Source organism: Myotis myotis, unplaced genomic scaffold (genome assembly GCF_014108235.1).
Source record: "Myotis myotis isolate mMyoMyo1 unplaced genomic scaffold, mMyoMyo1.p scaffold_m19_p_11, whole genome shotgun sequence".
NCBI lineage: Eukaryota > Metazoa > Chordata > Mammalia > Chiroptera > Vespertilionidae > Myotis > Myotis myotis.
Window position 1 is genome coordinate 10,580,142 of NW_023416315.1, and position 17,630 is coordinate 10,597,771.

The 17,630-nt window shown below is 40.7% G+C and overlaps 1 protein-coding gene across 1 annotated transcript in view; it reads right to left on the reverse strand.

Moving 5' to 3' along the window:
- The window catches only part of POU6F2 (POU class 6 homeobox 2), a 398,488-nt gene that overhangs the window by 309,097 nt on the left and 71,761 nt on the right, over nt 1-17,630 (reverse strand). The window contains exon 2 of the mRNA XM_036326978.1: nt 5,995-6,166. Coding sequence (XP_036182871.1) covers nt 5,995-6,166 — 172 coding nt within the window. The remainder of the gene's footprint in view (nt 1-5,994; nt 6,167-17,630) is intronic.

Below are 17,630 nucleotides of genomic sequence, written 5' to 3' on the forward strand. Positions count from 1 at the left end.
GAGTGTCTGATGTATTATTAATCCCCAAACATAAATCAGCAAGGTCGCCAATCAAAGCAAGTGCCAGTCCTCTCCCAAATTATCTGTTTACTGTCTAATAACAAGCAAGGTCCACTTCCAACAGTCACGCCTCATTTTTGAAGTGAAAGGAAATTTTATTTGGCCAGTTCTTGAAAAGAGCAGTGCTAACTCTATAATTAAATCAGGTGATTGAGAAAGAAGGCAATTTACTCGAGGGCTGAGCCTTGGGAGCTGGAATCTGGAAGGCACCTCTATTTATTAATGATGACATAAACTGGCCTGGACGAACTACAAAAACACGATTATGCCATGTAACCTTTAAATCAGAAACACCCCAGACATTAAAAAGACTAAAACGCAATCATTTTATGGGGTGATGGTACAGATTCATATTTCTAATACTTTATCTTATTTCCAGTTGTTTATAGCACCACTGAACAACAAGAAAATAAGCAGCATAAAAATAAAAGAAAAAATGCAAAACCATTATCAGCATTTTGATTTGCTAATGTGTTACCCAGGCAGTAGCATCCTCACACACTGCAAGACTGAACTTTCTTCTCCAAACAGGTCTGATCTGAGCACAAGCATGGCAAATGGACCAAAAAGTGCCCACTGAGTCTTGGGTCAGGGATCGGGCACTATCCTTCATAGCTCAACAACGAACATGATGAAAAGTTTGAACTTCACTGCCATTTAATGTGAATTTACTTTTATTTTGAAGCTCACACCTGCTATTTAAAGTAGATTTATTCATCAGTGCAGTGTCACAACGGGGTAAAAAATACTCAGCTAAATTTGTTTAAACACACACAGACTCTCACTGGGGTGTTTTGGGTTGTTTTTTTTTTAAAGAAATACCTTAGTGCATTAGATTTTCTTAAATGTTAAGACATGTATTTAAAGGTGCATTTCCCCCTCAGTCATCAGAGAGCAGCATGACAAGGGCTTGTTTGACTATTAAACTATAATTGATTTTTGACATGCAAATACCTTACATGCAAATACAGGTGTCTACTGGTTTCTTTTAAATAACTGTTTTCACATAGAATCTATCACTCAAATGATTTAGTTGATCTAAAAATATCCTGTTATAATATTTCCCTAGCCAAACACACTTTCTTCAGTAAAAAATAGTATCAGTTTTTAATTGACATAATATTGAAACTTTCAAAAATATAGAATCACGATTCATATTTTAAGTAAATAGATTTCTCTAGGGAATTTTTCTCATCACCTCCCAGCAAAATCCCTCTTGGGCTTAAGCCCGATGTCCTGATTATTGGCCCCAGCATATTTTATCAGAATATTACAAATATCCAAAGCACTGAAACCTTGAGAGAGACATTTGAATAAAGTAATAAAGACAGTGATGACATAATGAAGGCTCCACTTATGCACAGGGGAGAGGCCGCATCACCATAAAGTGCAGTCCTCATAATGCCCTACCCATGACCTCCACACTGACCTGCGGAGACCACTGTCTCAAGGGGTGACAGATAATTTAGTCCTTTATCCTTTTGTCATTGAAAATGACTCTACTGCCATAAATTCTAATCAAGTCAAACCGGATGGCAATTTAAAAAATAATCTTATAATGCATGTTTCTATGAGGAAGATAACAGAGAGGAAAGGAAAGGAACAGCCCAGTACATTTTCTAGCCAGGAAGAACCACTGACTCAACTTTCAACCCTTTTCCAATAGTTCACAGATAAATGACATTGAAAACACCCACTCTTAGAAGTATCATTGCATGCAATTTCTTTTAACCTAGGAAAACATGAAATCATAAGAGAAAACCAACCACCAATTTTTATTCCAGGTACAATGTTTATATATGGCTTTTTGTTTATATCTCAGCTGAAGGCTGGAGAGTTGTGTGCCACCATCCACGTGCCGTGTGATACAGCTGAGAGGCAAGACTACTAACCCAGCTGCCCAAGGGAGTTGGGACTTTAAGAACAGCGATCATGAGGTTTAACTTGAAACAATAAAAATATTCCTGGGAGGAAAGCTGTTAACAAATCATCATTCAAATTTCAAAGATATACGGGAGAAAATATTTGGGGTATGTTTTATGTGGTCTCACTTCTTAGCTGACACGGCATGGGCAAACTTTAGCACAGATATTTCTCTAGGGATATATATTACTTTCACCCTGTCTGTGGCCATTTTCCTGGCCAAGTTGTTGATGCTACCATTTGAGTTTTAGCATCCAACTTGACTGAATGTGGAACACTGAATTCTTGATGGGCATACCTAAAAATGAAGCGCCACGTTGACACGAGTGCTATAAATGTCACTAGAGAAACACAGCAACCTCTTCCTTTGAGATTCTTTCCCCAAGTTCAATGTGGAGAGTGGTTTTGAATATGTCATCACATATTAAACGGCTGGCCCTGCGCAGCATCACTCATTTGACCATGCAGCTGAAGCACAGTGAGACAGAACCAGATTCTCTGGTAATGCCGTAATGCCCCTCGGAACACACGTCTGTTCTCCTACAAATGGTTTCCTGCGGCTCAGAGCTTAGCATAATACAGTCAGGAACAGAAAAAGGAGATAGCTCTTCTACAGGCTTTTCCAGAGTAAACAATGCACCACTTAATGATATCACAGAGAACGAGCTAACCACATGTTTCTCAATGAAATGTGGATTCATCTCTCTTAAGTGTACTTTAGTTTCCATGGCTGTTCAAGTTAAGCAAAACGTTGCCTCTGATGTAATTACTCTATAAAACACAAGGGCGCTTTTCGGAACTTTCTACTTAGGCTGGCATATGGCTCCTGGTTTCTCCTTCTGGTATTCTGAGCTGCTCAGAGCACTGAAATATTCTGCACAGTATGTTTCTCTTTGGATGCTGTTAAGTGCAGAGGTGCAATTTAAGGGGAGGCATAAAAGGCCCAATGGCTCCTGGAATTTCCTTTGTTTATCCATAGAGGGCATCGGCATTAGCCTTTCCCCTGCAGTTCTGTGCTGAAGGTGCCATACTGTGAGAGAAACAGACTTGTCCTCTGGACTACTAATTTGAACAAGACACAGAAGGAGGAGTCACCGCCAAAGAAATCTATTCATACTGAAACTTCTCTTGGTGTTACTTAATGTCTCTCCACAAAAGTAAATATATCAAGGGGGGGACATGATTTGTCATAATCTGCTTCTTTCATTGGAGGGGCACAGTTTTCAGTAGTACAGTGTATATATTATAGGAATGATGCTTTAAGAGAGTATATGAGAAAATCACTATTTAGAAACAAACTTGGATATTCTCAGTTATCCAGGAAATAATGTAATTATTCATTATCAAGTAAAAATTTAATCAACACTACATATAAAAGCAAAAACGTTGAACATAAATATGGCAGATAAAATAATGGTCTATTAAATGATCACCCATTGAGTGTTGCCAAAGTTGCTAAAAATTCTGGGAGAGAAAGTTTTAGTCAGTTTCATAGGCTAGAATTCCTAAGCTAAGGTCCCAGTGATGTTAAAAAGTGGGAGCATAACAGACCCCATAAATAAAATAAATTAATATTAATATTAATAGAAATAGAAATAGAAATAGAAATCCCAGACAACGTGGGATGCTTTCCTTCCAACGGGCATCCTGTTTTCTCTCACATTGTCACCAGGTTCTTTTTTTCAAGTTTTTAAAACTGTTCATCTACCTAATTGGAAACTGGAAAATATTCACTCTAGAGGCCAAACACAATCAGATGATATATAAAGAATATAAGATACAATGGAGGTTGTTCTGGGTTCTCTCTTACAGATTCAGAAGTAGTAAAGAAACCCAAAGTGGAGATGAGTATCTACTATGATTACTAAACTAAACTATGATTCCTACTTTAACTATAAAGATTCCACTTACGATATATCTTCAATGAAGTTTTAATTTAATTTTCTTTGACTCTCTTGGCTTTTTAAAAGCTATTTCGCTACCATGCAAATCAGTAAGGAGTGGCATAAGTCTATAACAATTTGCAATGGTGGAAAATCTAAATAAATGTTGAAAAGCCAATTTAATTACCCCTCCATTCAAACCAGTGGGGGGGGGGGGGAAGAGAAGAAGAAAAAACCAAGTTGGGATTATAAGCCAAAGTCTACAAAACACATTTACTTTTTAATAATGCATGGGAAGTTTAGGGACAAATATTCCTTTATCTGCAGTTAAGTTAAATATACAATCAATTACTTTTGAAAAGTCGAAGTATTAGTTACTCCACATCAGAGAGGCTGGGCATGGCTTTTTGCTTTCCTGTAATTTATAATTTTATCTGAGTTCTCTCACTAACCCACTGAAATGAAATGAGTGTTTTAGGACATAACTTTTCCTACACAGATAAAAAGAGACTATAACAAAATATTTCTTTAGAGTGAAAATGCTGACACCTTAATGCCTAGGTATGGGAAATTTATGTCAGAGGTAGAAATGCTGCTTTTCGAAGAACAGGTAATATGATAGAAACCCTTGAAGCTGGAATCTACTATACTACAGTATTTTACCAATAGAAAAATTAGCAGAGTTTCTCTGCAGCAGCCCCCTAATGTTTGATTGAGTGAACATTTAAAATCAGAGAAACACTCCTCAGGCGAAGCTGGCCTAGAGTAGCCAAACTATCAAAGCTCTTTTCTCTCTACAGGTTAAACAAAAATAAAGCTCCTATTTTAAACTGAATTAACGACTTTCTTAACAAAGCAGACTATGCACTGATTTTTTTTTTTTAAATTCAGGAACACAATTGTTTATAACCTGAGACCAAGCAGTTCTCTGCCTGATTATGTACATATATAGGTATCAGGTTTACATGTTAGGTTAAGATAAATATAAATATAAATATAAATATAAATATAAATATAAATATAAATATAAATATAAATATAAATATAAATATAAATATAAATATAAATATAAATATAAATATATATAAATATATATATACGCACACACAGGTAAGTATGTATTATACATATATATCTATATATAAAGATATATAGATATATACATATATACATATATAGATATTTAGTGCTATAAACATTGGAAAATAATTAAAGCAAGTGTTTCAGGAGCCACTGTCCTGAAAGCCGCATGTCCCTCTGTCCCATAAAGCGCTTCTCAGCAGAGACAAGGATCACCATCCATCACTCAGTCACCAGCCCCAACAGCCACTCGCTCCCCCTTTCTGATTAGAGATCACAGTTGCTTGAGTTGGCTTACGGAGTGTCATCTGTTTGAATAAGCGATGTCTTTGCTGGGATGGCACTCTGCTTGTTTTTTTTTTGTTGTTTTGTTTATGAAACAAAGATTCCTAAAAGGTCCTGAGCTCCCTCCACACCTAGGAAGAGGCTATGCACATGCTAAAGGGGAGAAGGTCAGGCAAGGGACTCACAGGACCTCTTTCCTTACCTCACCGCCCCCCTTTCTTAAAAAAAAAAAAGAGGCACTAATTGTGATTACAAAATATTATTTATTTGCACAATCCCTGCAGCCACCTTTGTTTACCTGCCATAGAATGACTGGTATTGATATTTCTCAGCTCCCCTCTGTGGTCTTTTGACTACAGATAATAACACTTTACTCTCCTTCCCCTTAACAAAAGGCTGCAAAGCAAGCTGAAACCGAGTCAATGTTTATCCAATAATTGTTAACCGAGTCTCACAAACGGCACTGATTTCCTGATTATTAGGACCATCTTCTTTTTTTCACATAATTTCTTAGCTGGGGGACTCGCGCAATATTTGACAAGTCGCCATGGGCAGCGGGGAAGTTCCTTGTTGGGAAAAGTTTGGAGGGCACCCTCCTAGCCCGCTGCCTGCCGAGACCCGAGCCTCCTCTTTTGGGGACTCGGGAGAACATTGCATGAACCACAGGGAGAGAGGAAAAAAAAAAAAAAAAGCGGGGGCGGTGTGCGGAGTGCTGCTCCGGACAGCAGGGCAGCCCTGGAATGAAATACCTAGACAGACTCACCGAAGAGCTTGCTGGGAGTGTCCTCGCTGTCATTTGATTCCACGGGCGCAAGCAGAGGCTCATTCAGCTCGCTGTCTGGAGTCGCAGCCTGGTCCTCACCTCTCAACTCCGCATTCATTTCACTCCGCACTGACAGCGAGGGCTTACGGGCTTGTCCAGCTATCATTGGATCCTAGGACGGGGGAAAGAGCGCAGGGGAGGAAGAAAGTGGCGGCTTCAGCGTGCGCGTCCTCTCTCCCTCTCCCTCTCTTCGCCCTCTTCCCCGCGCGCCCGCTCCCTCTCTCCTCTCTCTCTTATCTCTGGCTGCTCCCGCTGTTATTGCTGGCTGCAGTCAAGTGAAGAGCTATTACAGATCCGAGGACTTCTCCATTACTCCCCACCCTATTAAAGCTCAACTAGCATGTGAGAGATTCAGGAGGCCTCGGAGGGGGAAGAAAAAAAAAGAAGAAGAAGAAGAAAAAAAAACTTCTTTGAAAGCAACCTCACCAACACGGCTTTAATTGTGGCATGTGCTTTTGTGCGAATGTTTTTACACCTTGTTCCGTCTTTAATGCAGTCAGAAGAAAGGAAGTGCTGGGTTTGTACTTCAGCCACACGCTGAAAAGGCAGGCGCACCCTCTGGAGGAACCGCTGGCTATTTTAAGAAGCCCTCTCCCTGGGGGACCAGCAATTAAACCCTATCCCCCGGGAGCGGAGAAAGGGGATGGGAGAAAAGAGTCCGCCAAATGCTCTCCCTCGAATAAAAGCGGTTTCTTATGTAAATTCCTTACACACCCTGAGAAGTTGACTCCACCGGTCCCAGATTTGGGACCCACGCTAACGCCAAATCAAATGCACATTTCAAAGCAAACAATGCACCACAACATATAGGAAAATTGGTCTAAACGTTTTTAAAGGAATTGGAAAATACTTACAAACTGTGTCCGATAATTCGGAAACCTAGAGCATCATACGCCCAGAGCATTAAAGAAAATGGAAGGGGAAAAAAAAATCACCTTCAAAAGAGGCAAACTTTCAGCCCCGGTAATTTAAATCTGCTTTATCTCCAGCTCATTAGAAGGGCAATTTAGGATCAGAGAAATACTGTCCAAGTGTAGCGTTTTATTCCATTGGCAAACCAAGATGCATAATATTGTTTTAGCAAAAGTATCGGATGCAGAAGGGAAAGAAAAGCAAGAAGTGCCCTCTTTGCGTTATCTGGGAGCTATTTATTGCCAAGTTCATGCCTAAATGGTTCCTGGGCAGGAAACAGGTGACCAGTGCAGGAGCAGGTGGGGCCACATGCTCTCGTGTCCCATCATTACATTGGTTGTGGTTTGCCTGTGGTTATTTTTTTAAATGTATTCATGCCTGAAAAGTGAATTTGATATGACACATGATAATCTATGAAAATGTTAATCAATACAAATAGTTTAAGCTGTCATCAAATGCACTTCTTTAGTCAATACTCATACCACTGAAAACAATGTCACTGTCACCAGGGCTTAATTTGCACAGCACTTAAATATTGGACTCTGTGCATCAATGCACTTCTTCTTCAAATACTGTAGGTAAACACATTTTCTCCCTATTTAAGGCTGAAGCACTCAGCACGCATTTAGCTGAGCCGAATCCTCCCTTTTGAATACCTTGATAGGTCCACTGGAGGGCAAAATTAATACTTAATTGAATCTCACAGTCATCAAAATAATCAATACTTTTTTATTATTTATTCTTTACAGTCTGTTGACTGTTTCAAACCTCTGAGGGAATGGTGGAAAGGATTCATGGCTTTGAAACACTGTCATTTAACAAGGTAATTTTCAGTGGGGCATTAGGGGTTGTGAAACATATAATAAAACAAAAATGGTGGCTTATAATAGGAAGAAAGAAAAGAATTATATTTCTGCCATCTAACAAAACAGGATAAACAAAAAGCAAGTGCAGAGAGAGAGAGAGCGAGAAAGGAGGGGGACGGGGGCGCAAGAAAGACTGGCTTTTGAAGGGTTTTATCATATCAAGAGCAGAGCCGAGCTTTCATAATGCTGACATTTCTCATCCTGACAATCCTAAACAAGTGGAAAGGATGAGACCGCAGATATCATCTTTCATCACATTCCCCAGCTTAAGAACCAACATGACAGCTCCTCTCCCCTTTACACTGTTAATTACTAAATAAAATACCACTCTCTGTCAGCATCAGATGATTGCAGATAGCAACCACAAGCATCTCTCCATTGTCCCTCCCCCCACCCTCACCCCACGCACCCTGAAACAGTAATACCTACCTTGAACTCTTTAGAAAATAAATTAGGCTTGTCTTCCTATATTGTAAATATCTGAAATGTAATCAATGTAATCAATGTGGTCGATCGCAGTATTGGCAGCCTAAATTTGCTGGTGATAGATTAGCATTTCATCTACTGTGTTTGGCTGCTGTGGTTTGGAGAGCTTGAAATTCGGGACCGGAAGCAGGCAGAGGGGAAAGGAGACACAAAATTCTCAGATTTCCCCCAAATTTCTTTCCTGTGTATCTAAGAAAGAATATGTGTTTGGATTCGTTGGATTCAGTGACTAGAGCTGAGTGGGTTGAGAAAGGAGCACTCACTGCTTTATCTCATGGCTTTGATATGTACACTTATCACATGAGGTAAAGAGCCTGGATTTACATTCTAATACGTTTTTTCTTTTATGAAATGCTCAGTAGTCAATATCTCTAAGCTAATGGAAGGGGTGTGACTTGTGCCTAGTCTTTGAGGCCACCTTGCTCATTTGAGCATTTTTTAGGGTGTAGCGTTCATGGTAAACTGTGTTTAGAATGGCATGCACTACCTCATGATAAGCCAAATATGGTTATTAGTGTACCAGTGAATATCTGGGTAATCTTAAAACAAGAATATTCTCTTCTTGCTTTATTTGTAAATGGTCAACTGAAGCTTGAACCACAGAGAGGAGCCGAAATGCAGCTGCTAAGTTCAAGTGCACTTAAATCTCTAAGATGCTCAGTCTGGTTGATGTGTGCAAAGCATCCTGGCAGATGGTATATATTCACTGACCATTAGCTCTTCTTTTTAAAATTACTGTTATGTACCTCATACATGGCTAGGTCCTCAACTAGTATCTTTCGGTGACTTGAGCCTGGAAATTTCAGGAGTTTGTTATTCAAGTATTCATTTGATTTCTCATCTCACAAAACACTTTACATTTGCCATGATGCAGCTGCAGCCCACATATATATGTGCCTGACATGGTTAAACAGGAAACCTCCAGTGAGGCAGAGAGCAGACAGCTTTTAATCACAGCTGCAGCCACTGGGGGGTCCATTTGAAAATGTGTCACAAGCAGTAACCACTGAGTACAGCCGTATATGTGATGGGGGAGTGCCTCTTTCAAGCAGCACAGGGCCTGGAAGTCATTCTCTCCCTGCCAAAAGCGACGGCAGTCTGTAAAATCCCTTTCTGCCAGAGTGGAGAAATGGTTTTCCAATGTGCACCTGCACAGGGGCAGGCAGGAATGTAAGAGGGCTGCAAGTTCCTCATGCTTGCTGCAGCAGCAAACGGGAACGGAAAGAGCCAGTGCCAGCAAAAAATCAAGCTGGTGAAGACCTTTTACTTGAAAATCTGAAATTGTCACATTACAGGTGAAGAAGCTGGAACTTCCCTGCAATGCATTTATCAGCCCTGAGAGAAGAAAGTGACTGGTCCGATATGAACGATGGTGAGATGTGCAAGAACAGGACATAGTATGTGTCCATAAAGAACACTCACAAGGTTCATCAGAGACCCAAGAGCCAGGTGGTAAGAAAAGAAGCATGAGAGGTAGTTCCTATTAGCAAAATCTCAACAAAAATTTCACTATAATGAAAGGACTGCAATCAACCTCAGAACTACACAGAAATTATTTCAATCTCCTCCAGGCATTGTTACAGAATAAAAATATGCCCCATGTATCGAATGCCTTTACCAGATAGGTACTTCTAATATATTTAATGTCACCCAAATGGTGCCAGGTATTAGCCCCGTTTTAGAGTTACAAGACTAAGACTCAGAGGCTAAGTGACTTGTCCCAAAGCCATACAGCTAATCAGTGGTGAAGCTGTATTTGAGCTCTCGTAGACTCATCTCCAAAGATCAACAGCTTTCTATACTGTGCAGCGGGCACTGCGTGAAAACACCCACGGACTTAGGAACTCATGGCGTTTTCTAGAACTTGAATTATGGACCATGAAGGGTCTTAAACTCTGGATAATGGATTCCCAGAGGACGCTCTGTTGGTATCTCTTCCCTTCAGACTCTAAGAACAAAGCACTTGTCTGTCCGACACTGCATGGGTGAAATCCATTGGGCGATATGGTGTGGTAGGACACCAGGCGGTGTCAACTGTCCGGGCATGCATTCAGGTTCACTCTGTACATAAATTTAGCAAATCATTTAACCACTCTCACCCCTGGTTTTCTCATCTGGAAAATGAAAACGCTGGAATAAAACAGTATTTTCCAAAGCCCGTGCCACAGAACACTTGTCGCAAAAGATATTCTACAATAAGAGAGTTTTGCTCTTGGCCGGTGTTCTCAGTGGTTGAGTGTTGACCCAGGAACCAAAAAGTCACCAGTTCAATTCCCAGTCAGGGCACATGCCCTGGTTGCAGGCTCCATCCTTGGTGGAAGGGTGCAGGAGGCAGCTGATCAATGATGTTTCTCTCTCATGATGTTTCTCTCACTATCCCTATCCTTTCCTCTCTCTCTAAAAATCAATAAAACCATTTTTTTAAAAAAAAGGAGTTTTGCAATTACACACACATGAAAAACACAGTAGAAAATTCTTTCAGGAAAGAAACAAATTTAACTCTGCTTAACATAACATTTCCCCAAATTATACAACTATGGAAGGCCTTTCCCTTATCATCTTTATTATATTACCTAATGGATCTAGTGCTTCTTGAAACTCATTTTAGAATGTGCACACTTAAATGACAGTGAATGTAAATGAGCACATGTAAGTCAGAGCTCTAACTTTTAATGATTCTGCAATAGGCTAGAAGGCTTCACCAAGTTCACTTCTGTCCAGTGCTTCTCATAGTCTAATAATTTTTTACCTCTTTAACATTCCTTTCAGTTTATTTATATATAACTATATACAGACTAGTACATGGTAATTCTCATCATATATTAATTCATAATATTTTAATATAATTTTTAAATAAAGATGTCCCTGTGTATTTCTGTTGTAAAACCTTTATTTGAAGAACAGATATAAGGCGCTGTATGAAGGAGAATTCAACTTGGCTTTCAGCAAGTTGTTAAAAATGCCAGATAAACAAAGATATAATTCAGCTAAAGACCACCAATAATTCAACCAACAGGGTTTTGTGAGCATAATCATCCTCATTTTATAGTCAGAGAAACGAAAGATAGCAAGATTATTAACTCAGCAAAGCATCCGTGTCGAGTGACGGTCACGCGATAGAAATATCCAACCCCTCTAAACTGAGCTTGAACAGGCCCAGCATATGTTTATGCACATAGAAGCCAACTAGGAAACAGGCAGTCATAAGGGCTTTTAGGAAAATGTACGTAAGACAGCCAAGCTTCAAAAATCCAAGGAAACAATTCATTTGGTTGTGAAGAGCCAGAGTGTGGCAAGGTGATACTCAACAGATCAACAGAAAATTTATATCAATTATAAAGATAAAAATGTATTGGATTCCCCCCTCTCTTAAAATGCCAAGATTCAAATAGGAAAAATGTGAAAACAAATTATCTACAGCAAATTTAAGAGGCAAAGACAGCATCATATTTTGTATTTAATTTCTCCCACTGAGAACAGGTAAAAATCAAAATCACAAATAGTTAAGAGGAAGAAACTAGACCTTCCTGGGTTTGGGGTTAAAGAAAACTTTAAGGGTTTTTTTTTTTATTTCCTTATTCACAAAGAAAACTAATCTCTGTCTTTCTTTTACCAATTAGCAATTAGTAAATAGGTTAGTTTTCAATATGATATTTAAGGTAGTATAGAATATTTTCTCTCAAGAGAATTTCTAATTTTTTATCATTAATATTCCATCCTATCAACAATCTTTAAAAACACAATCTATTTGACTTTGGAGAATAAAGCATAGTTTATTTTTATGTTTTTTATTGATATAAGTATATATATTTATTGTTGAAATTTTGAAAATTAATGACAATCAATAAACACTGAAAGTGTCACTTCCTAGACTGCAAACAAAAATTGTTTTTGCAAAAAGCAGAAAATCTCACATTCTTAGCAAATACTAAACAGACAGAAAAATTTGCATAAATGAACTTAATGTCTAAGCTTAAACATATTTACGCTTGATTATTTCACAATAGATATTCACAGCAAGATATTGATCCCAATCTACATTTCCTTCCTCAACCCAATAATCTCAACTGCTATTTCCCTCGTCTCTCCACGTTACAGTTAGTGTGGCTGAAATCAGTGAATGTAATCCAATCCCAAAATAAACGAGGATTGTGTGAAAACCAGGCAAGGTATTCAAAGTGAATCACCACCTCTTCCATCCTGGTTTCCATACCAACATGGCTTTATATAGCTCAAGGGGGTTCCTGTGAGACTAGAGCGAGGTAATGTACAGATAATGTATATGAATATGTTTGGAACAATAGAAAGTGTCACACAGATAGACATTTCCATCATACCACCTCCCACAAAAGACATGCAATTGACTGTGGATTACTTTTCTCTCCACACCTTCAATTTGGAAGAGGAGAATATGCCGTAGTGGATGCTGTGGTGTGACGCCCAGATCCCCTTTTTTAGGGACCAACTTACTAATTTCCCAGCTGCCACAGATGATGGTGGTTGAGGATGGCTCACAGCTGAGTTCTGCCCCTGGACTGTCCTTTGCCTGAAGGTCATGTCCTTTCCTCATTGGGCAGCCCACATTTTGCTCCTGGCCTGCAAAGCCTAAAATATTTACTCTCTGCCTCTTTACAGAAAAGCTTTTCAGACCTCTGAGCTCCACCTGGGGATCAGTCCGTTCCCTTCATCAATGCTCAGGTGCCAGGGCCAGCATGTCATCAGAAACGCCCACTCCACAAACTCTTCAGTTCTATCTCTGTTCACTGTTCACTGCCCACCACTCCCTCACCCTGTATTTTACTGATTAGTATAATGTATATTAATTTCAGTAAAATTCCTCACTTGCTCAGCATTAATGGGGGTTGGAATATGTACTGGCTAAAGTATTTTGGAGCTATCCCCCACTCCTGTGTGCATGCAACCAGAGAATATTTAGAATCTAGCAAGTCCTATCACCTATGATCTTGAGGCCAGGGGACTAGGGAGTGACCCCCATGCTGTCCCATGTCCAGTCTTTCAGTCAGAGAGTTCTACTTGCCTGATGCTAACTGTGGTAGAAAGAGATATTGCTTCTGGAATCTTGCTCAATCTTCCTTAATGAACCTTCCATGCAAGGTTCGTTAGGTTCACTAAAAATGACAGAATTATGACTTCATCAAGCTTACAGACACACTGAAAGAACTATTTTGGCATTGTATTCAGTAAGTATCTCTATTTATGGAAGCTTTGGGTCTCAGAGCTTGTTTTCATTATAACTAGGTAGCTAGACTTTGGGGATATAGTCTCCAACCACTGGGGATTACCATCATCTACCAAAAGGAACCTAATAGTTGTGCATACAAAACTGGTGTGAGCCCACAGTTAGAACACTCCCCTTAGGGGCTGGCAAGATCATTACAGAGTGAAATAGGGTTTAGAGCCTCTGTTCAGAATATGCCCTGGGCAAATTACACTATTTGCTGCCCCCACCAATCCCTAACACTTTATCCGGAAGATATTTAGTTAAGGTGAATGTCCAGAATCACTCTGAAAGGATAAAATAAGACTGCAAAATATCTCCTTTGCTTCAGTGTCGGAGGATGGTATTTCATTTAAGTGTGTACATGTGGGCACAGTTTGTCTCTTGTCTTTTTGTTGAACCTCAAGTAAATGTGCAATCTCCTTCTTCACCATTAGTCCCCACTTATGGTCTCTATCATTCTTCCAATCCCACCCGGAGTGCCACATCCTCTTAGCAATGTTTATACTCTAGCAACAACCCCAATTAAAGAAAAAAGCAGTAGAAACAGCTGTATTGAAACAAAAACAAGCAAATAATACAAGCCAAACAGCTCATCAGTGCAAACCTGTAGGTTGAAAAAACAACAGAACAGTCAGTCAAACAGGAGTCTGCCAGTTCTTGAGTTCTACAAAGCATCTACTGTGCAGTTGGACACATCTCATCTGAACCATCACCTTGAATCTCTATAGCTCCTCTGTCCCCAAGAGGTTAAAATGACTGTATGGGTGATGCTTCGTATATACTTATCTGGGAAGAAAGGGAGACACTGGTATTGACAACCTAATAGCACCATCAATTCAATTTCTGCTGCCTTTGTGAAAAAGCATCAATAAGAGTTCAATCTGGGCTCATCTAGATCTGGTCTTTTGGTAATGGGTTTATACAGCAGTATCGACATTGCATACACATACCCTATATTCATACATTCTTCATAATCTGATGGCTTCAAATGGGTATCAAAATTTAATCAGAATGTAACTCAGATTAAAGTGAATTTCCATTTAGTTATTTGAATGTACAGAGAACATCTGATCTCTAGCCTAAAAAAGCTTACTTTCAACATCTTAGAAATTCTAACAGACATAACTAATGTGTATATGTCTGCATACATATATACTGTATATTGTGTGTATATACATAATTTTGGGGTCTCAACATTTGTAACCTTTGGAGAACGTGGATAACATAGACCTGGTCTCTAGTCTCAGGGTTTTTAAACTGAGCACTGAACTGAGAAACCTTAAGGGTTTTAGGGAGATGGCTCCAAGACCTCAAAGGGAAGCAGGGGAGGACCAAAGTGCCCACTCTGGGTGTTTAACACCACATTGGCTCCTCTCACCTATTTTACAGGAAGTCTTCAGTATATGTGAAGAAAGGCTTTCCCAGGCCTGCCTATATTGTGTACTTAAAATGCATCACAGCCCTAACCGGTTTGGCTCAGTGGATAGAGCGTCGGCTTGTGGACTGAAGGGTCCCAGGTTCGATTCCAGTCAAGGGCATGTACCTTGGTTGCGGGCATATCCCCAGTAGGGGGTGTGCAGGAGGCAGCTAATGGATGTTTCTCTCTCATTGATGTTTCTAACTCTCTATCCCTCTCCCTTCCTCTCTGTAAAAATCAATAAAATATATTTTTAAAAAATAAAAATAAATGCATCACAGAAGCAATAAAATCAACACTTTTTCTACTGGATATTCAAAAATACTGAAGTGTTAGACTCTACAGCTGAGATTTTTGAGTTCTTTGCAGGCATACGTGTCTCAGAATTCCCAGTACAGGGCATTGTGTCGGATAGAAAACAGGCTCCCAATAAAGGTGTTTTGATTCATTGATTAATGGATTGCTTATGAGGAAGGAAGGGAGGAAGGAAGGAAGGAAGGAAGGAAGGAAGGAAGGAAGGAAGGAAGGAAGGAAGGAAGGAAGGTTAAGGGCAAGGATTGTCCTTGGTTCATATTTTTAACATTTTAGGAATACATTTAATCATATCTAAAATTACCCCATTATGAAACTAAGGCCTTACCCGCTTATTCTACTTGTCTGGCATGTTCATACCTACACTGACCCATATTCTGCTTCTGGAAATGGAAGTAAATTTGGTTTTGTGTGATTGTGTTACTTTGTTTTACTGTAGGACAAAATGGAAGAATTTAATAGCAACACTGAAAGGGGAAAAAGTTTTTTATTTTCCCTGGAACTGAGTTTGAATAAGAGAAAAGCTGCCACTGGTCCGGGGAATAAGCTTGCCCAAGCAAAGGCACGAGCACTAGAGCTCAGGTTGGCCCCAGGTGAGTGCAGCCTCATAGCTCTGTCCATGCCCCTTGTTCAGCCTGGAAGCCTGACACCATCCTACACAACTCACTCTTCTTTCCAGTATCCTTCATTGGGCATTCAGGAGCAGTCTCATCTCACACATACAGCATATTAGAAATACAATCTCTCTATATAAAAGCCTAAGAGACCATCCATTCGACCGTTCGACAGGTAGCTATGACGCACACTGACCACCAGGGGGCAGATGCTCAATGCATGGGCATGGAAACATGGAACAGACTGATGAATCTCAGAGGGAAGCAGGGAGGATGGAGAGCATGAAGAGATTAACCAAAGATCTTATATGCATACTAGAGGCCTGGTGCCAGTGGGGTCCCTCAGCCTGGCCTGTGGGGATCAGGCTGAAACCAGCAGTCCGACATCCCCCGAGGGGTCCCAGATTGTGAGAGGCCTCTAGTTTTATTATAAACTAGTTTACAATAAAGCTAGAGGCCCAGTGTATGAAATTCGTGTACTCGGGGTGGTCCCTCAGCCTGGCCTGTGCCCTCTCACAGTCCGGGAGCCCTCAGAAGATGTCCGACTGATGGCTTAGGCTGTCAGCCAGACATCCTTAGCGCTGCTGCAGAGGCAGGAGAGGCTCCCACCACCACTGCTGTGCTCGCCATTGAGCCCCCTGCATTGAGCGTCTGCCCCCTGGTGGTCAGTGCACATCATAGCGACCAGTCATTCCTCCGTTAGGTCGATTTGCACACTGCCTTTTATTATATAGGATGCTCTAATTCTGTCATTTTTCTCAGAGGCCAACATTCATTTAAATAATACATTAAATATGGGGAGACATCGAATTCTAGTCTTCATTCTGAATGGCAAAGGACACACAGTTGAGGAGAAATACTTTTAATTCAAAATACGTCCAGTGCCCTATAGTTCCATAAATAAATAAAAAATTCTATTCTGCCCCCTGTTGACAAACGAATATTCTTAAAAATTCAGTGTGAAGGAGAAACTAAGATGGCGGCATAGATAAACACCGGGAAATTGCTGCTTCCCACAACAATCGATAAATGCATCAAAAACACAAGGTGGACATCATCCAGAACTACAGGAGGGCTGGCTGAGTGTAAATTCTACAACTAGAAGGAAAGAAAAGCACACTGCGAGCGGGAGGAGCTGCGGAGGTGGAGTGCAGAGGAACGGGGGCTCACGCGCGGAAAGGGTCTGGCACCTGAGGACGCGGCTGTCTGTTTGAATCTGGAGGGAGACACAAGCTCCCAACGGCTCTGAAATCCGGTTCCGGGAAGTCTCTGGGGACCCAGGACTCATACGGGGAGAAACTGGACTGTCTGGCAGCGGGCGAGCTTGAGAGCGGCTTTCCCTCAGAGGTGCTTGCAGCCATTGCCGGGACACTGGGACTCGTGACTGCTTAGGGCGGGGTTGAGGCTCCGCCATAGCTGCTTTCTCCGCCCTTTGATTTCTTGAGACCCCGCCCTGCCCAGGCTGCGGCAGAGGCTTTTGCATATGAATGCCCCAGCCATTTGCAACCTGTAATTACCTAACTGCAGCCGGGCCAGATAGACCTAGAGCTTCCAAGAGAAGGCCCAAGGCCCCACAGCGGCTTGCATTGCTACACAGCTGAGCATCATCAGGGCACTTCCAAACTCCAGAAAAAAGGAAGGGGAATCTGCAGTTCTCTTCGTAGTTCCTGCTGTGTAACCTCAGGCAGAGGCTAAATTAGCACCTCCTTAGATCCAAGAGCCACTGT